The sequence below is a fragment of the Phoxinus phoxinus genome (genome assembly GCF_949152265.1).
Source record: "Phoxinus phoxinus genome assembly, chromosome: 9".
Taxonomy (NCBI): Eukaryota; Metazoa; Chordata; class Actinopteri; order Cypriniformes; family Leuciscidae; genus Phoxinus; species Phoxinus phoxinus.
Window position 1 is genome coordinate 11,617,140 of NC_136884.1, and position 22,434 is coordinate 11,639,573.

Genomic DNA, 22,434 nt, shown 5'->3' on the forward strand with positions numbered 1-22,434 from the left:
CTATGAATCTGTCAGTCACTCAGGTCTCATGGGCGGCACTTCTACAATATACAATTCAATAAACCCTTTCTTGTATGGAATCTCTCCCTATATACCCGCAGGAATCATAAACAATTATAAAATATTGAATTCACTGTAGCTCTCCCATTTGTCTCAAAGCGCACAATCTCCAAGGCAACCAGCATCGAAAAGTGCTGTGGGGTACGCATGCTGTCAGAAGAGTGATGGTAGATTTGTGTAACATTAGAAACTAGAACTGTTTAGATGATACGTGTGTGTGTGTGTGTGTGTGTGTGTGTGTGTGTGTGTGTGTGTGTGTGTACGCTTATACAGTTGTAGGAGTACATGTATGCATGTGTGTTTATGGGTGGACAATAAAAACATTAATTTTCATCTAAGCACTCAAGGCACAGGACTCTGATCTATGAATCCCTGTGGGAGGCTGCACTACAGGGAACACACACACACAGATCCTCTAATCAAACTCTCTTTAATGGAATGATGGTGTTTAATTATGCCACGGAGCCCCGTTAGCACGCTGACTCATGAAGACGAGTAGGGCGCACAGTAACGCCTGCATGAGTGCACGGGCACACACCAAAACACTCCATTAATAATATGGTGAAGAGCATCAAGTGGACATCAGGTCAGTTTATCGTTCTTGGACATTCTTGGCAGTACAGAAGAGGACAAGAAGGCACTTATTGAAAAGTGAATTGAGGAACATGGTGGCTGTTGGAAAAGACATCCCAACTTTCAAATAAAAGAAACAATCAATGGACAAAGGCAACTTCTAGTTTTTTTTATTCTAGATTGCTAGTATAGGCATTTGTTTTTAAATAAAATTTGTGCAATTATTGTCAAATTATGCACTTTTTGTCATTATTTATTGATAATTGTTGTAAAAAAAGTCTAAAAAGCTAAGAGCACACTTTTTCCTGGAAATTCAAGTTGAAATTTAATAAATAAGTAAATTAATAATAAATTATTAATAAAAATAGAAAAAGTCAAAACAAATATTTAAGATTCTGCACTATTTCTAGGACACTGTTAGATTTGTTATGTTTATTTCTAATGATTTTTTAAAAAACATTTTATAAAAAATTATATGTATTCATATATAAATGCTGTCAAATCGATTAATCAAGATTAATCACATGTGACTAAAGGTTAATCATTATAATAATATGTATGTACAGTATATATTTGTATATTTATATTTTCATGTTAGTGTGTGTGTGTGTGTGTGTTCCTTTTAAACATGAGAAATGGGCAACGGCTGGTGATTCAGTAGCTTTTAGCACCTGTTCTCTGCTTTTTTTTTTGAGCACAGAAACCTGTCAGTGCATCAAATTGAATGGGAAGGATTTGTTTTTATCAGAGATTACAAGAGATCAAGATCCTGGTGAATGTTTGATAACAGAACCTTCACTGTGTTCCTCTTTACTGACAGAGATAAAACACACACACACACACACACACACCGTATAAATATAACATATACACACATATAATATATAAACAAACTGTTATGTTGCGATTAATCGATTTGTCGGAACTATATATATATATAGTTTAAATAGTACATTTAGCCAACAGTTTAAGAGATTTCATTTCTAGTAGATCAAAACTGTGATTGGAAAACAACTCGTCTGGAAATAACTGTCCAAGGGCATTATCAAGATGCCCACAGACTGGACCATTAAGTGATGTCAGAATGGCACCAAAATGCTGTAATTACCAGTGGTCAACCCGGTATTTTCTTTGAGCCCTGTAGTTCAGAGTTGACCTAGTCATTTACAGAATCATCATGGGAGCCACTGTAATTGTTATTGTAACTAGTTTAGTTTAGTAGTTTGTACACATGTTGAAGAGTAGCTGTCAAATCCATAGCCTTGTGTGCAGCAATCCAACAAACTCTACTGCCCATCCCATTCCCCTCTTCTCACTTCCTGTCTCTCCACAATCCCACTCATGAAATAAAGGCAGAAATGTCCTGAAAACCTTTTGAAAATTGCCAAATGTCTAAATTTTATTTCAACCAAAATGAAAGTTCTTTATTCCCAAACATCCCATTTTAATTACAATTTGCAAAGTCAGATGTAGGAACTTGCAATGAAAATGAAATATTAAAGTAGGAACAATGCTGCAAATTAAATATTCTAATATCCAATCAATGAATTCATTGCTGAACTTTTCGACTGGAGATGGATGCAGGTCATCATGCTTGGCAATAAAAGAAGAACAACTTGATTTTATCTCGCAGCTGAAAGGCCTCAGTGCATCGCACCGCTGCAATCTCACTCATCTCTCCCCACAGTTGCAAAACACCACATCAATAATGCTTGCACCAAGCGCAGCTGGATAAAAATACACCACCTTTGGTAACCCAAAGCGATGAGAACTTGTCTTCTCCACACTCTCATCATGCCTCTGTCTATCTCTCCATCTCTCTTGCACCTACTGTAGGGAAACGACAGAACTTCATTTCATTACCTATGAAGGCACGGCATCAAAGAAACTACAATGCGCTCCTCACTTTAACGCTAGTTGCCACGGCAACAATACAATGCACATTATAAAGCTAATAAATAGTGGGGAGGAGGAAGATGGGAAAAAAAAGAAGATGAGGTGAACGAAAGCATGAAAATGTGAGATCTATTCCTGGAGCTGCAGAGAGAGGACTTCAATGCCTTTACTGAGATTTCGGCTCTGATCCGTGGCTTCAATCACAACGCCGCTTGGAATTTATGTCTTGGCCTCTCAGAGGAGATGCTAACATGTGATTCCAGTGATGGCGCTTTTCTTTTCTTTCATTTTTTACATCATATGCCAGCCGAATTAAATAAAAGTACCATCAACAGAAGGCACTGCTAGATGTTGATAACCTACAAATCTGCTTCTGTTCCAGGCAAGAAGGCAAAGGAGCTCAGAACTTCACGCTACCAGATGAAACGCCTCAGAAACCCATTGAAATGCCACCATACAAAGTCCTGCGACAGTGGGACATAAGACACGTGTATTAGGGCTGACCAACAGGGAGCCGCCATCAAAGAGAAGAGGAGAGCACCCCTCCATTTGAAAAGCCCCCTGTTAGACTGGAGATGAAACGGCCCTTTTAACAGTGGAGACCTGGCAAACAGAGATATAAACTTCCCTGTAGTGGCAAAAGGGTTATGAATGCACCAGCGATATGTCCTTCACCATCCATCACCATTTGCCTTCCTTAAGAGATCGCCTGTCTTGTACAGAGGGAATGGCGTATAACGTGGCCAGGGAGAGTCGTGTAACTCACAGGCCAAATGAGGCTTTAGTTTAAGGGTTGCTGGGACCTTCAGCCACATCTCCGAGTGAGCGATAGAGAAGAAAGTAATGACACCCTGTGGGATCTATAAAAGTGATTGATTTTAATAAATGGTAGAAAAGTTTGACAGCTTAGTCCGACAGCAAAACTCAAAATCAACTTTTTTGCCACACCTGCCAATGGGGAGTGTATTTACCAGCCATAAATACTTACCACTCCATGAAAAGAATTGTGCACTATTTTATCATATTTTTGTAAAAAAAATATGTAAAAAAATAAGGTAATTACATAAGAGTAAACATAATTACCATACAGTATATGTACAGTATGTGTATATATATTACCTTATACACTATATATATATATATATATATATAATTCTCTCTCTCTCTCTCTCTCTCTCTCTCTCTCTCTATATATATATATATATATATATATAATGGCTGGTAAGAAACTATTTATTGTATATATATTATATATATAAGTATATAAGTACTGGACAATATTTAGCAAATTTTGAAATATAATATAATACCTGACTGCAGGTAGATTAAAAAAAAGGTATCAAAAGTTAGATATTGCAACATCCCCCCCTGTTACCGTATCTAAACTAAAAGAGCATACTTGGCAAAAGTGAAAAAGCACTAACCCTTATAATTAGATTCTCTCTCTCCCACCTCCCTACTTTCCCCCTATTTCTCTGAACACATGCGTCAGGGGATCAGGGTGCCAGACAAGCATGTGCGAAGCATTAGTGAAATCCAACGGACTGCAAAGTACACCAGCGTCACCATGACTACCCCACCTCAGCACCAGGATGACATCGCCATGGAAACAGCATCAACTGCCCACTCGACCAGCAGTGCCGTAGGTGGATGCTGAGGAAATGACAGCAAAACCGCCCGTGCCAAAACACTGACGTTTGCTGAGATGGTGTGTTTGCAGAGGGCCTTGTGCCGAACCTCCCTGCGTCGCTCTCTGAATGCAGTATTTTTTACAAACAATTCAGACCGAGGACATTCCCACACGCTCTGATGCTGGCTGCTGCTTTCATACCGTGCCGAGTAGCTGAGCGGCACTTTAAAATGCCGTTCAAGCCGTTAAAATGTGGTTTGATGAGTAATTCAGTCACACTTTTACAGTAGTGCTGCTCAAAGCAGCGGGAATCACTCCATTGCTGGCACAAGCAAATCAAGAGAGAGGCTTCCTGCTGAAATTAACATGTCTGTATGAGAGACGCGAGGGGGTCGCTTGGGTTATCCAGCCGGTGATATCATTGGCTGAAATGCCCATAGAAACACCTTCCCTGTGAACAGAAAGCGAACCTGTCCCGAAGCTACTATTATTTGTTTACTCAAGACACTTTTAAAACGCTATATTCTTACTGCATGTCAGCAGTTTTCTCAAATTGTCTTTCTTATCTGTCGTAAGGGATTTTAAGAGAAATCTTTGTCCTCTATGACCAACAAGATGAGAAGAGTCGTACCAGTGAGGCCGTAGTCTTCGGCGGATCCGGTCGAGCAGTTGGCGGGGCTGATGGGGGGGCTGGCGGGGGGGCTGGTGCTGAAGCTGGCGTAGCCAAGAGATGAGCTGACCTCCGAGGGCTCACAGCTGTGGTTCTGTAGGGGTTTCTGGACGTCCTGGGAGGAGGACAGCGAGGTCCGTTGCTTTGGCTGTGACAGGAAAGAGTAAAATGTTAGCATTAGTCACTTAAAGAGGACACTTTTACAAGTCTATTTTATATTAGCCAAGATGATACGATCTCCAAATCGATTGTAACCAATTACTGGCTGCTGGAGTTATCTAGAAGAGAGTGATATCAAATTTCTGGACTGTGAATATGAGCGACAATGCATAAATGTGTGGTTTATAATTCAACATCAAATAATTAAGAGCAGCAGACTGAGTTTGGTCATGTTTCACTGAGCAATGCTCATGTTCATGATACACCACAATTTTTAATCAAGCTTGTATTTGAGCAAAAATAAAATGGAAGCACATTTTATTTTTAAAAGGTCAAAAAAGAGGTTTAAAATAAATCAATTCACATTGTTAGATATAAAGTCGCACATAAGGGTGCAATTATGAGATACAGTCACAATTGCAAAATATGAAGTCACATTGTGAGATATGATATCAGATTTTGAGATATAAAACTGCAATTACAAGATATAAAGTGGCAAATGAGAAATTAAGTCAAAACTGATAAATATAGTGGTCATATATAAATTCAAAATTACGAGAAATAGTTGCAATTGTGAGAAATTTGGAATTACGAAAAAAGTTGCTATTGTGAGAAAGTACCAATTGTGAGATATATAGTCGCAATAGAAATAAAGTCGCAATTGCGAGATATGAAGTCATAATTATGGGAAACTGTTAAATATAAAGTCAAACTGTGAGAAAATTAATTCTGAGAAATAAATGTAATTGTGAGAAAGTCGCAATTAAGAGAAATAGTTGCAATTGTAAGATATATAGTCGCAATAGAAATAAATTCGCAATTGTGAGATATGAAGTTATTATTATGGGACTTTGCAAAATATAAAGTCGAATTGTGAGATATAAAATAAATACAAGAAATAGTCACAATTGTAAGAAAGTCACAACAGCCTTTTTATTTTATTTACTATTTATCTGCCAAAAGCGACTTTCCATAAATGACTCTAAACATCGTAAAACTTTTTTTTTTCACATTTAAAAAAAGAAAATGTTATTGGTGCTCATGCAAAACTCATAGCAATAATGCTAGAATGTTGTGGATGGTTGTCAGGGTGTTGCTACACAGTTGCTGAGGTGTTCTGTCTGGATGTCCTACATAGTTGGTTACTGGCCCAAATCAATATCTCCCAGCCCAAAGTTTGTATGATATTCTGATGCTTGCCTTCACTCACGATTTCTGCAAATACAGCCCAACAAATATCAATTGCACTACACAATAGAGTTTGTCTACAGTAGAGAAGCCTGTAAGTAGGAGGTGGAATAGATGTGCGATACATATTGCTCAGCGAGAGGGAGAGACAGAGTGAGATGAGAGAAAACGCCAAAAAGAGATGCCTATGTGCAGAGTCAAGTAGTTGTATAACCACAGGAAGCCTTACATAAACATCATCTTTGCTTTCAGTTGCATCACAGGTGTCCAAAATGCCAAATTAATTAATATGCATGAGAAAAATGTCTCTGATTTAAGTGATTTAATTTCACACGCAAATGCACTTGGCAGAAAAATGGCTCCACTTGAAAACAGTGATTAAAAAAAGCAAACTGTGGTCTATATTTAATTTGATAATTATACATAATAAATACGTTTAAAGCAAACGTTTTTTTTGTTTTACTGTACGTGCTTCAACCAGCCTTAAATAAATGTTCTTTCTTGTGTCATTGTTTAATAATGTAAAGATGTTCTTGGGTCTAGACTAGCTCAGTGTTGGAAAACTGATCCTTATTCTTTCCTTTGGGGTGGATAAATATTTGATAAAAAAAAAAAAAAAAGCCAACAGATCAGATTTTCATAGGGGAAAATAATTCTTTGTCTCTTTACAAACAAAGCTGATATTTTTAAGTTTCTTTACATACTATATTACTTCTTTGCTTATGTTTTGTGTTTGTTTCTGCAATTTTGTTTTGCATTTGCATCCGTTTGATTCCTCTGTATTTTTATTTGCTCATTTCATGCAAAGTGATTATTATCATTATAAGCAGATATTTGAGTGGATTTTTTGATTTCATGTATACTTTATTTAATTTAGAAACACTGCTCACTATTAATGCTTTTCAATACCACCTGAATGAATTTTTAAAAATCCTGCAGCACTCAATTACCATTTTCTCTTGGAAAAGAGGTGATAAAGATAGCTTAGCAAATGTGTGTATGCACAGCTACCACAGTTTAGCCCGAAACTGCAAATTCAGGCAATTTTCATGTTGTTGTCAAACACACCTTGTGTCAGGAAGTGCTGCTAATGAACCTGTTACTCACACACAGACTTGCCGTCTCTCACCATGAACTCCTAATGAGTCTGTCATGGCTGACTGTAGTTAAATTAAAAAACAAAACATGCCTGTTCATCAAACCCACCCACTGTCTCCTCTAATAATGTTCTACAGCAGTCTCACACATACACACACACTTTGACAGATTCCTCTCCAAGGTGGAGATCAAGAAGCACACATGGTAGACTTGCATACACGTGCATGTGTGTCTGCACGTTAGCTCACCAACACTACATTCATTACGCAGGGCATTATTCGGCGAGCGAGTGCAGAGTGATAAATTGTGCGCTAATTTATGGATGGTAATTATGATAATTATTCAGTGGGCTTTGGGATCGCGGGGCAATAAATGCTACTAACGCGACTGTTTCACCTCCCAGTGGGGCATTCAGCACATTTAGGAATGCAGTACTGTCAATGCATATGCAGATCACATTCAGCTCAAATCTCGGAGCGAGAATTTATAATTACGGAGAAACATTCAGCATTGATTTTATATGCTCATCTGGTTTGGGAAATACGTCGAGTGACACGGGGTGTTGATCTATCATCTGCAGAAGGATCTCTGGGTGCATCTCTTGACACTTGTCAAGAACGTGTTCGAGTCAAATTCTCATTACTATAATGTGAAAAGCTCTCATTCATTCTCATAATGTGTGTGTGTGTGTGTGTGTTTGTGTGTGTGTGTGTGTGTGTTGGGTTATTAACAAATATAACACTGTAAACCCTAATGCTCAAAATAATTAATTGGTTTGAGTATGGTAAATTAGTTACATCAAATTCACTTTTATGAGTGTTTAGAACTTCCTATTTCTTTTGAGTTCACAAAACTGACACATTTTAAGTAATACCAATTGTTTCATTGTTTTGAGTTTTATAAACTTGTTTCTTTAATTTAGACTGACTTAAATTTTACAAAAAAATTGGCTGGGATTTCTATTTCCCATCATGCTTTGCCATGGCAATCAAAAGGGAGAGTAAGTGCTAAAATTAAGTGATGTTTCTATTTTTTGTGCAGGATTAATGTTAAGAGGGAGATTTAGTAGTGTTTAACTATGCTATGCTAATGATACCAAAGCATTGTGTCACCAATTAGCAAGTTAGCATTGACTTTAAAGTTGGCCAAATTTACACTACTAAAAATATTTAAGTTAATTACATGATCATTTTAAGTTAAATTAATGAAATATTATTTAATGAAATAAGTTAAAATCTGCCAGTTCTGCTTGTTTAAACTTGGAATTTCATTGGTTCTCAACCAGAGGTATTCAGCAAACATAAAAGGGGGACTAAGAATTATTTAATTATATTTAAGAAAATGTAGCTTAATTAAAATGCTAAAAACAACAAGATGTAAACTGAAATTATATATATATTGAAATTATAATATATATATATATATAATTATATATATTAATTATATATATATATTATATATGATGTCATTATTACACCAAAAATATTGGACAACAATGGGCCTTGGAGTCAAAAAGCTTGAGATGCTGCAATAATTTTATTTTATTTTTTTCTTCTCATTCTCCCTTTGCACACTAGCTGATCCACAGAGGGTGTGGATGTGAATTTGAAAGTGCCCCAATGATTCACACAAGACCGTGGCCTGTTTTCAAGGCTGGTTTATAATACTGAGTGCCGCAAGCAGTTTATTCATCCAGATAAAGATGCAGATCGAGTAACCTTGATGTGTATAGAGCAACACTTCTATCCACATTCCTCTTGTTCGTCCTCCACCTCACACACAAACACACACACTTTCACTCATTTCAATACAACAACCGTCTCCATGACAACGGAGGCAAAGCGACAAGAACACGGAGCACCGCAATAACAACAACATTACCAAATATAGAGTTCCTGTTGCTAAAATAAGACAACAGGAACACACTCAGCAAAGGGGGAGGGGCTGCTGTTCATTACAAATTGAGACGCCTCAAAGCAGAAATCAAACAGACTGTAGGGTTTTACAACACCTTTTAACCTTAAATGATCCTTAGACAAGCAACACCAGAAGAAATCATGACAAATGAAAGGAATAGTTCAACAAAAATGACATTTATATCATAATTGATCTCATTAACCTCATTACCAAAAACTATATACACACACACACACACACACACACACACACACACACACACACACACACACACACACACACACACACACACACACACACACACACACACACACACACACACACACACACACATATATAACACAACAGTTTGTTCTGGTTCTCAAATCTGATTGTTTGTATCACTCTGCTTACGGCGACTGTCATGGCGGTCGAGCAAATCCACAATTATATTTTTTACTACTATGTCACAAATTGTATTTTAAACGTTTTTTTAGGCAAGAATTTAGTTATTTAGACCTCAAAATATGTGACCATATATAAACATAGCGCCTATTTTACAGTTTGTTTAGACGCTTTCGCTGATGCGAGCTCTAGGCCATCAGCTGCCGTTCAGCGCTCATGTACAGCGTCGTCTCGGACAGTCCTTCCGGAATTTCCCACTGGCTCTGATGTAGATAATGGTTTAACATTATATATAATTCATTTGGGGTATATCAAACGGGCAATCTTTGGTCTTACTTGTTCCACAGCAAATCGATTTTGGTTAAGGGGAAAATTAAGTTTCATAACTTTATACTGTATTTAGGCTATATTTAACTTAAATCCTGTTTTAGAGCACAGCTTCTTTTGTACGTTTGACTGAATTGGTTGCTTGTGATTATTTCCTTTTGTCTTTTATAATGGCTATTGTTGTTCATTTAAATATTGTTGTTCATTTAAATATTGTTGTTCAATAAATATTATTTTATAGTATTTGGTATTGAGGAAGGGTCAGTTAGTGATTGTGATATGAAACTGATTTTTTATAATGGATATACTATTAAGACATGAACCAGAAGAATGAATGCTATATCAGAAGCAGGTAATACACTCATTTAGTCGACCTCTCTCTTATAATACCATAATATTCTACATAATACAATAAGCTTTAATGAAGCGACTCCACGTTCCTTCATTACTAGTTTTAAAGTGACGTTTTAGAAGTAGTAACGGAGACTTGGGCTCAACTTTTAAACTGTCAACTTGAGATTTGAATCCGTGGCAGAAGGAAGTAGTTCTGCAGAAAAGAGTGTTTTAAAGACACTCGGTTGTTGTTTCTTATTTACTCACTTGTGCCGTCGAACTGTTGTATAAACGTAATATCGCAGTAGCAGTGGGATATGGCTGTATATCAGCACGCTGTGATTACCTACGGCCGATATACAGCCACTTCGCACTGCTACTCGTGTGATATTACTCATATACATACATGTAATAAATACATTTATGAGTGAAATTTCCTTTTATTAAAAAGGCAATAAAAGAAAGCAAGACAACCTTGGAGAGGTAAATATTCACGCAGCTGGTGCTTCGTGCTGTGTTTGTTTGTATCATATACGAAGTTGATATTAGCATCATAAGCATGACAAACTCAAAACTTAAGGGGCTATGGCCATGAAATATGCAATCTGCATCATTTAGCTCGTCACCATTTCATCAGTGTTACAGTTTAATCGCCAGGGGTTTTCAACATCCAGCTGAGCGCATGAAATTATTTTTTATTCCTGAGTTGGTATTAAAGAAAAAATGTAGAATATGTTATGACCACAGGGCTACGAGAGCCCACATGAACATTTCAACACAAGACACATAGCACAAGGTCACCGATGAGTGTGTGTGGGCTACACTGTGTTTTAGTTCACTCACAGTGCAAATACGCACATTTGATCACACCGCCAATTATACACTTCTTAATTTAAACTCCTTGTGTCTCACTAGCACACCCACACACACACTCCAAAGGTCAATAAAAAGCAGAGATACATCATAATGTCATGACCCTCTCCAACCAACCACTCCAGTGGCAGCGACTTGGTTGTGTTCACAGGTCCTCTAACAGCACCGCCATCAAATTTCAATTTTGAATTTTAATTTCACAACAGTTGTGAGGGAAAACTAGCAGGTCGGTGGCTGTGAGAGTTCTCTGTAATGTGTGAATCCAGTCCAATAGCTGCACTTCACATCAAGAGGCATTTTGACAGCTTTGAGTGTCTCTCTCTCATCAGAGGCTGATATTCTGTCTTCTAAAAGACCGATGTCTTCCTAATGCATTCGTTTCTTGCAGTGATGTCTGTCATTAAAATAGACAAAAGCTATGTAGATGCTTAGTAACAACACAAACCCTGTCAGTTGTAAGCCTTTGAAAATTATATTTCAAACGTAGCCAAAACTACTTTTAGCTCAGAAACTTGAACTTGCCAAACTGAGTGCATCGTTTCTCTCCAACTAAATCCAGTTGTGCTCGTACATTTACACACCCACTGCTGAATACTGTATGTCTGATTTACAAACAGTAGGCCTATGTACGCACACACACACACTCGCAAATAAGTATTTTATATATATTTATATACATAAATATTTAGTGATCTATATAACTATATTAAAAATATTAGATTACAATTGAATTTTATCTATAAAAATGTGATAAATTTTTACCAAATAAAAAATGTGATTGAAAAAAAAGCTCACATTTGTGTATAATAGGCTATATTATTTGTCTACTACACATACATATTTATTAGCATATGCACTTTTCAGGATCATGGGAAACATGTTAAAACTGGCTAGTGCTGTATATTTTGTGTGCGTGCGTTCGTGTGTGTGTGTGTGTGTGTGTGTGTGTGTGTGTGTGTGTGTGTGTGTGTGTGTGTGTGTGTGTGTGTGTGTGTGTAATCTCTTTCAGTATAGAGGAACACAGTGAAGGTTCGGTTATCAAGCATTCACCAGGATCTTGCACTGTCAGAAAGGGCACCAAGATTATCAGAACCACTTACAGCTAAATTAATCACAATTGGGCATCAACACAGATAAGCTGTGTGCCACAGACACACACAAACTAAAGCACCTAAAGATCTGTGTATAGACTTTTTAAAAACAGATGTGCAAGATAAAGGAAAGCGACTTCCTGTGGCCGTTTACACTCTAAACTTATGAGGGAACACTCACCAGCTTGTTTTTCTGTTTGGTTGATCTGAATATCCAAGGTATTTGCACAGTTATTCAAAGCAGTTTTGCCAAATGTCAATACATTTACATTGAAGCTGACAGAATAGTTTTATTACAGTTTTGTATTTTGTGCTCTTTTTTGTATTTAAAAGTATATAAACTCGTTCCCAAGAAATCTAAATGAGAAAGCACACACTTGACTACAGAAATACAGTCTTTAGCTCAGCAATATAACAGTGGTTGTGTTTATGTGCATGTGTGTGTGCGTGTAAATATAGCTGATAAAGCATCAAGAGGATTTTCTGTCCCCACTACAGCTCAAGAGCTCCTGTCCACATTCATGCACACAAAAGAACACATTTCACTGTCATTCTGCTTTTCTACAAAGGTTAATTACATTTTTTTACCAAATTTAATTATGCATTGTCCTCTGCCAGGCCGATCAAGAATCAATTCTTTACTGGAAAGCCTTGTTAAACAAGAAATTAAATTAGGTAAAACACAATTGTTACCATCTCCAAAAAGCAGTTTTAAAATAATACAGGTCTGTTTCAAGACCTACAGTACTCTAGTGAACTGCCTGCTGTTTAAATAGAACCTCAGAAGTGATTAGCACCCAAAAATCTTGGTATTTTAATGTTTAAAATGGCACCGTCTTGTTAGTTTAGTAACTTGTTGGAATGAACTTATTCCAAAACAGTTTGAAAACAAAGCTTATATACTGTATCGTTGCTGTCAGGCGGAAAACTTGTATCTCCAAAGACACGTTGTCAAAGTTGACATTGCGGATTTATATATGGTCAGATTTATATTATGGTCAAATAGATCCTTAACATTTCACCAAAAGCTCAAATGCAGTTACGAGGTTAAAGTGCATCGCATTACGTTTTCATCAACTTACAGGTTATTGAGTTTACTGTAGCTATGTGGGCGCTCAGTTTTTTCTGTCATTTGGCCAAAATCTTATGTTATCAAAAATGAAGTTTTTTTTCACAGGCTATTTAACACAGTATTGGCTATGATTCGAGAGCAAATGTTACACTCTTCTCTACTCCTCAAATACATAAAACATAAGCATTTATACAGTGTTTCTACAGTAAAGAAAATGCTGGCTTAGTCAAATAACCAGCTCTTTACATTGCAAACAAGCACAATGGTCAAAGCTGCGTGAGGCACTTCATTCATGATAGAAGCGGGGTTACCCGACATTTGACCAATGGAGTTACAAGGTTTAGTCACAAGCTCTTTTTAATACTTTTCATTGGTTAAATATTTGTAAAACCTACAGACAGACGTAAAGGGGGACCAATAGAAATTATTTATATATAAAAAAAAGACTAAATACGGAGATACAAGGTTTCTGCCCGACGTTTTTTTTAAGCAGCTTGCAGCACACAAAGTCACCACATGAGCGGCGCCATTTTATTGAAGGGAAAGGTCTCCCTGGAGTATCTGGAGGTTAAGTATCTTGATTGATGACAGCTCAAAGACCTACCACCATACAGTTACCAGCCCGGGTCATTTATCTCTAGGTTACACCTCCTTATAAATGGACACTTCATCAATGGTGCCTTTTGCTTTGATTTAAATGAAGCTAGATGCAAATGATCCCGCATCAGTCTCTTCCTCTCTCCCTCGGGAAGTAGAGGCACACCTGGATGAGCCGTAGAGCATTTGATTATCAGACGTGACTAGACTCCACTCTGCTTGTGCATCGAGCAAATGAGGAGCTCGATTGTCCCATCAGTGTGTGGGAGCCCGAATCAGCTCTGATGGCAGTCCACTTCAGTGATCATGAGTGCTGTGTGATGATTTAGGGCCTGTTTACACCTGGTCGCTTTCTGTGATCGGATAGCTATCTGGTCATGAAAAGACCAGGTGTAAATGCCCTGCGAAAATCTTTCAAGATGGATTTAAATCCGATCGCTCAAACCGATTTATGACGGGGGATTTATGAGGCATTCCTATTCTATTCCTATTCTACAATCACTTTTGCAGAGACACATTTATGTGGCCATGTGTAAATGGAACCGTTTTAAGAAATATAGAATAGACTAGAATAGAATATTATTGGAGACGTCACCATATGAGCAGTGCCATTTTAATGAAGGGAAAGATCTCCCTGGAGTAGCTTGAGGTATCTGATCAGTAAAGACACATGAAGTGACCAAGTGTAAACAGGCACTTAGCTCATGCTTAGTGTCATGCATGGAGCGTTTTGAAGCGATGCATCGCAAAAGGAAGCACTACTAGTTTTAAAACCCACATTTAGAGAAAAATCAGCTCTCATTGGCACATTTGCCTGCGTAGCTTCGCAACTCAATCTGAAATTAAAAAAATAGAAAAGCCATAAAATAGGGAGAAAATGTCAAGTTATGTTATTAACCAGCAGTTGAAGATGGACTGGAATGGAAAAAATGAAATAAATCTTTCGAAAAAGCACACGTCATGTGCCTGACCGGGGCATTGTGGAGTTTGTTGTTGGAGACAGTGGGGGAGAACATGCACAGTTGTGTCTCTATCTAATCCTGCGGGCACTCAGCACACAAGCAGCATGGCCCAAAGTCAGGCCAGCGCAGATAAACGAGTGATTGTGTTCGTCTGAAAAGAGGACAAACATGACTCTGATAGGCTGCACTGAGCACTCTGACAGGGACGAATAAAGAGCCCATTCACACTCTTCTAAGAGAATAATAAGTCGCAAGCAGAGAGAGAGAAAGAGACTTATCAGGAGAGAGACAACATCATATAAATAGAATTTGAAAACCTAAGCCACAGTTGCAAACTATTTTAATTATATTAGATACTGTAAAAAAATATGAAACCAAGTGGCATCTGCAAACAAATTATGCTAGAGCTTTTTTTCCCAGATCTAATTAGATTACTCTGAGACATTTTTTCTAATTCCAGTTGGTAATACCTTTTCAATAACCACTTGCAATCCAGATTAATCAGGGACTATCTGCACCAATATAGCACTAGTTTGAGCATAAATTCCAATGGTCAGCACTATTTGACTCACACAAACATTTAGATTAACACTTTATTTTACAGTGTCATTATTACATATGTTACATGCAGTTACTATAGTAACGGTAGCACTTTATTTTACAGTCCTGTTTCCCATGTACATACAATGTACTTATTATAGTAATTGAAATTAATGGGTAATAACTACTGTAGGTACTAACCCTGAACCCACCCCTAACCTTAACTCATGTAGTTAGCTTATACTACCCAGTACTTGCTTAGGTAAATACACTAAGTATACGCTACTGCAAAATAAAGTGCAACCATAACTATAAATTATGCATAATTACATGCAACTAACCCAAAACTAAACCAAATCAAACCCTAATCCTAATAGTAAGTACATGTAGTTACTTAGAATTATGTAGTTCGTAAATGTATAATTCCAATGCAACAAAGACACCTTAAAATAAAAGTGTAACCAGATTTAGATTTAAAAAAAAAGCTGTTTGTGAACATTCTATAGCAATCTTGACCGTGGTAATTTATCAAATGCTGATAAAATTATGGAGAGGAGCATTTTAACAGGCATCCACTAAAGCACACTTTTGGTATATCGATGTTGGTTAAAGAGCTGTTTCAGGTGTCTGGATCGCAGTGCTACACGGAGTCTCAGTAAAGTATGTCAGATAGTCATACTCTTCTGTATCTTCCACAACCAAGTTCTCAGAATCGCAAGATAGACAATTGCATGCAAATTGCATTTAGTACTTTTTTGGTGGGTATTTGTGCTGTGCATGATTTGTATCATTTCTTTTGTCAGCATGAATTATGGCACTCAGACATTTCACAAATAATTACAAAGAAAAGGAAAGTACAACATTGAATTAAATATAATTAATTCATTAAAAAAAAAATAAAAAAAATTTGATAATTATTTTTATAATATTTAGCTTAGTGTGCCTCTGTTCTTTTTTTATTTATTATTAAATGCCACTTGATTTGGTAAATGCAACTAATTTCATACACTTTTAAGTGTGCCTTTTAAGTGTCCAGGCACTTTTTGGGAACACTAAAGCTTGATATTACTATACTGTAACTGATGATAATCAAATAAAACCCCTCAAGTTTGAAGGAGTGAAAATGAGGGCGGCTTGGGACAATTGCATATCAAAGCATGAAGAGAATCCGCCCGTCGGGCATGTGCACATTTATAATAGCCATATAATTAAGATGAAGAATACTCAGTATCTCAGCGTAGATGTAAGACAGTACTGCTCTTGAGTGTGTGTGTGTGTGTGTCTCCCACACACAGATGCCGCGATCGTTACAGCCAGACTACGTTTTATCTAAAAGAGCACCATTAACCTTGAGAGCAGAGCAACATAATAGACTCTGTGTGGATGCGTGTTCCTGTATGTGTGTGTGTACCTGGGGGCGGATGACTCTCTCAATATTCCTCAGGGCCGTATCAGGTGAAGGAGGCGAGCAGTCAGGAGTCAGGCCTGTAGAGTCGTCACCATGGTTACCTCGCTCTGCATCACTGACCGACACATGTGAGAAGTGGCCTTCAGAGAGACAAAATAGAGAGAGATATACTGAAATTAAAACTGCTGGATTCATACATTAAAAACAATGAGCTAACAACTACTGTAGGATGGAATTGGTCAGATAAATGTATTCCCACCATTGATTTAAAAAGTCATCAGCATAAAGTGCTACTTCTAGCCGATGCAGCCGGGAAGCAAAAGGGCTTATGGAAAGAAACTAAATCATGCAGAAATTCAAAGAATGAACATCCAGCAAGAGCTGGAAAAGACTCTGAAGGAACCCTGTGTCTTCAATGCTAATGAAATGGCTGAACACTGAGCTTCTAATGCAGAGCCTTTGCACCATTACCTTTAACACACACTCTGAAATCCAGTGTAGGACACACACAGAAGTGAACCACCTCACTGATTTACTGGGGTTTTTTTTGTCAATTATTTTCAAAAATATGTTTTTTAGCATATTTTGCTGGAATATTCTGGGTTATATGTAAAAATTATTAGACAATAAAAATTGTCAATGTCAGATTGTACTCAGTTACCACAGAAAATAATTTGGACTTGCTAATGAAATTACTAACGAACTCCAACCAACCCCAAGAAACTCAAACAAACATCAACAGACTCCAACCAACCCCAACAAACTCCAATACACACCAACAAATACCAACAAACTCCAACCAACTCCTCCCCAACAAACTCAAACAAACATCAACAAACTTAAAAACTCTGAAAACGTATCATGGTTTCCACAAAAACATATTAAGGATCACAACTGTTTTCAATATTAATAATAATAAATGTTTCTTGAGCACCAAATCAGCATATTTAAGACTGGAGTAATGATGCTGAAAATTCAGCTTTGCCATCACAGGAATAGATTATTATTTTTAATAATTTCACATTATTATTTTTATTAATATAATTTAATATAAAAATGTATTGTACCTTTGATTTAAAAAAAATGCAGCCTTGGTGAGCATAAAAACTAAAATCTTACTTGACCTCAAACTTTTAAACATTACTTATAATCAGCCATACTGGTAAATGATGATTAAAAAAATTCAGTTTTTGGTTTGTGTATTTTGAAAGAGATACGAAATAATTTTTGTGTACTGGGAAAACTTGAATGTGTAAGACTTACGGTGTCATTCGCTTCCAGTTGTTTTAGCTGTACAAAAAAAGTCTGTTATGCAGCTTTATACAGCAAACTTGTATTTGCTATCATGGTATTTGAAGTATCTTGTATATGTAAGTCATTTAGTAGCATGGTATCTATCAAAGCCCCAAAGTTTTACCTTCTGACTTCATCAATGTATACCATTGTACCACTATTGTATCGCTTTTTTAAGGGAAGCTTGACTTCTGTTATACATAGAAAAAAATATATTTAAAAAATATTATTATTATTAATAATATTAGTAACAAGATCTCTCATCCCTTAAATCAGTACATCTTGTGGTGTGTGCTTATGTATGTGTGTTTTGGTTTCAAGCCATATAATTCAAAAATAGCACATATACTGTATACACACACACTGCAGTGTAGGAGTGGGATCACATTATGGTCTGAGCAGATTTCCCCAGAGTAGGATCACTCTCTGTGAATGAGGGATGAAACAGAGGAAAAGAGAAAGAAAGAGAGCAGAACGAGGTGAAGGGTGCGTTACATCTTGACTCCTCCACCAAATTACTGAGAAAAACCCTTCCCATCAATCACACACACACGCCCATACTACAGAAAGCCATGCTGTTCAGAAACGGTAACTCCGTCCCTGCATTCTCTGTCTCTCCAGCTCTGCATGAAGGAATGCGGAAAACAGTATGGGATGATTCTGTTGGCTCTAAACGAGTGACTACCAAGTGAGTCAACAAGCCCTACGGCATCCATCCGGACAAAATCAGAGACGAATCCAAGCTGCATACATTTATTCAACACCCTCCTCATCTTCCTTTCCTTCTGTTTTTCAAATCCGCTGATTGCCAACTCAAAGGCAGGAGATGAGTAACAAGGTTTGCCATAGTCAAAACAAGTGAAAAGCATCATCTTTCCCCGCTGCATTCCAAAGGAAAAAAATAAACAAGCAGGTAATTAGGCAATAACACAAATCAAATCCAAGCATCATGCATATATGTTTACTTAGTTATACTGTACATCAAGGACAAAATAGTCCCCAAAAGTGAGCTAAATCTGACAAAAACTCACTTTGAGCATGTGAGGTTTGGGCACCTCATCTCAACTAAAAAAAAAAAAAAAAGAAAAAAGATTCATACATGTAGTAAATCTTCATCTTTATCATTAGGGTCATTCCAACCTTTATAATTTTCTACTACTGAACAAAAAGGAAAATAAATGAAATGTTCTTTTCCATACAATTATTAAAGAAAATGAGAGCATTCAATCTTCCAAAATGTTACAAAAGCACCATAAAAATATCATAAAAGTGGTTCATATTTGTTTAGGCCATACTATAGATTTGTGATGACAGACTGAAATTTAAGTCATCATTCTCTGAACATCTTCCCCTCCAGTGAGCTTGTTAACCAATGACAACAAAGTATTGATTAAATGAGTCAATGAAGTAGTGAAGCAGAACATTCCGTTCAAGTGAATGAATCAGACCATCCTTGTAAAGTGTTTAGTGAACTGGATCAATTGATTCTTTTGAAAAGAATGATTCTCATGAACTCTCATGGTGAAAGGAGAGCTGGCATTTTAAGTAAATGTTACTCATATTTCCATCCACTTGTCACGGAAAACACGGAAGACATTAAAGGTAGGGTAGGCAATTTCGGAGAGGCTAGCAATAACAAGCTAGCTTTGATCCCATCCTCCCATCAGAGCGATGTTCAAATTACCCTGTCTCAAAGAACATTACTATAATAATAAACAACTTAAAGAGAGCTGACTTGTACCAGTTAAAGCTGGAGTTAAATTTCAGCGTTGATAGTGTTGCCATAGAAAAGGATAAATCTGTGTCTGAAACGCTCGACAGTCCCAGTATGCATTCACTTCCAGTATACTAAAAAGAGTCAAGAGATATATTTTACATTTCACCTTGTGTTTCAAGGAAGAGAGTATATTTGGGCTAGATACATATTTAAAGCACCCTGATGATGAGTTAACAAGTTGTACTCATCAAGTAAGCAACTGTAGGCAAAAGTCTGGAAAAAACAATGACAGAAACCATCCGATGCTGACTGTCATCATGCTTGATTGTGTTTGCTCCAGACTTTGCACACATCTGAAACATTAGCATGCTTCACAATAAAATCACCACTGTAGATTAGAGATAACACTCACTTTAGCTGAATATTTCAGACTGCACCGCGCTGACAAGAAAGTGTGTCAACAAACATATGTCGGCCTTATTCTCTTAACACTGAGGTTAGGAGTATGTAATTATATGATAAAAAGATATTCTGTATTCATGGTGAACGCTGAGCAGACTTATGAATGCTATTAAGTCTGTTGGGTCCACATGGACACACTTCTATACGCAGATCGTTTTATCCCCTCACACACACACCACTGTCATGAATACTGACAAGCTCCATTCCTCTGGTATGCAAATGACGGCAGAATATTCATGAACCACTAAACTGAGCGGCGTTAATAATTGAAACAAAATGGCAGACTCGATTGTCGCTTGCACACGCATTTATATTTGTACTTTCTTTGTTGATGCCTGTCAGCGGCCGCTTAAAACGATGCGCGCGGTGGATCAAAACACTCGTCCTGGTCGGGGGATCATACGTGCGCGAGTGTAAAAAGAGAGACCCTGACGGAGCTGGTGGGAAAGAGTGCGACTGTCAAAACTGCTCACAGCTGTTTTTGCGATAACAGCGGGCAGCTCTGTGACTGTGGTAGGAAGCTCAGTGGGGCTTGACCCTGTTGGTAATGGGCAGGAAGCCGGGGATGAATTCAACTTGTGTTTTACTCTTTCAGCCATTAGCCATTAACCTCTCTGAGCTGCGATACTGAGAGAGAAATGAGGCATGTAGGAGCCATGGGAACACCGAGACTCTTCAGTCACAGATCCTGAAAAATTAGCAGGCCATTACTCCGGCAGCACACAAATATAAATATATGCAGACATATTATTATATTAGATTATTATATTTTGTGCAGTTTTGATGGCACCAAATTTAGTGATGAAACTGCTATTGATTAGTACTATATTGTAAATTTAAGTTTGATTGACTGAATGACACCCTACCTGGACTCCTTGGTACTTCCAGAGGAAATAAATTAATTACATTTTGTAGTTGAATAAAATAAAATATTAATTAATTGTATTTATGTTTAAAAAAAGAAAGAAAAGTGCAATATGCCCATGTTGTCTTTGTTAAACCCACCACACTGGTCAAAGTACTACAAATTAAATTAAATAATTTATATTGTATTTGTGACTCCTCCTTTCATACCACCACACTAGTCAAAGTATTGAAGCATTGAAGAGAAACAAGGTATTTTTTAATATACTTGGACAAATACCTAACCCTTAAATGCATGAATGTTTCATCATTACATGATGTTCTTTAGCGACCCGGATCTACATCTAACATGGATGAATCTCTACCTGTCGCGATAATATAAAACTCTCCTGATATTAGAGTAGCAATTACAGAAGAATAAAATCAAGTATATTTTGTTATCTTTTGGAGCTTGGAAGAGTTTAGTTTGAGTAGATGTTTTATACCATCATCAGTCCCAGCTCATTTCCCAGTACATTCAGCATCTGGCTCATATCTCAAACATATTCTCAAAACTATCATTCTCAACATCTTCAAAATCAATATTTTAATCGCTGACAGCTTCTTCACCAGACCCACCATCAAGTGACAGTGACGCTAATATTTAATTAAGTTCAGAACATCCTCTGATGTAAATCGCCGAGCCATTTCAAGTTTTGCTGATGATACTTCCTATTCTTTTAGTGCGAGAACGTCATTTCATCTTTGTATATTAGACATTGTCACCTTGTGGAATAAAGGTGAATTGCATTTATTCAGTCATCAAAGAATTAAATTATTGTATATACTTATAATATACTTAAACTGTTACACACCTCGGGTCGTTAGCGACCCCATACAATTTTTACAAAAAATATGAGAAAACAGGCATTCTTTTATATATTGTTTCTTATTATATTGTTTATAATGAATTGATTGAGGAATACTAAGAAGGTTGATGTCTAACTTTAAAAAGTGAATGAGGAGGAGGGTGGTGAACGACGTCCCGGGTCACTAAAGACCCGAGGTATGCGTTTAAGGGTTAAAAGAATAACAGACAGATATGATTTGCTGAAGTATGGTAATGGTGGACCGGAGTCGGCTGAACTAATCTGAGGGCACATCGGGGAAAAAACAGGAGACTTACATTTGGCTCATCACATGTGTCCATAATTGAACACGACTAACTCATTTAAGTTTTTTTAAGAAGAGAGGACAAACAGACAGAAGACAGGGACAGAGAAGAGATAAATAAACATGAAAAGACGCATAAAAGCAGCTGTGACAAGACTTATGCTGAGC

General features: G+C 37.1%; 1 protein-coding gene across 10 annotated transcripts in view; it reads right to left on the reverse strand.

Moving 5' to 3' along the window:
* The window catches only part of anks1b (ankyrin repeat and sterile alpha motif domain containing 1B), a 153,333-nt gene that overhangs the window by 58,795 nt on the left and 72,104 nt on the right, over positions 1 to 22,434 (reverse strand). For all 10 annotated transcript variants that reach the window (XM_079624187.1, XM_079624186.1, XM_079624188.1 and 7 more), the window contains 2 exons: positions 16,782 to 16,918; positions 4,791 to 4,977 (listed from right to left, as the gene is read on the reverse strand). In XM_079624187.1, the coding sequence (XP_079480313.1) occupies positions 4,791 to 4,977; positions 16,782 to 16,918 (324 nt within the window). The remainder of the gene's footprint in view (positions 1 to 4,790; positions 4,978 to 16,781; positions 16,919 to 22,434) is intronic.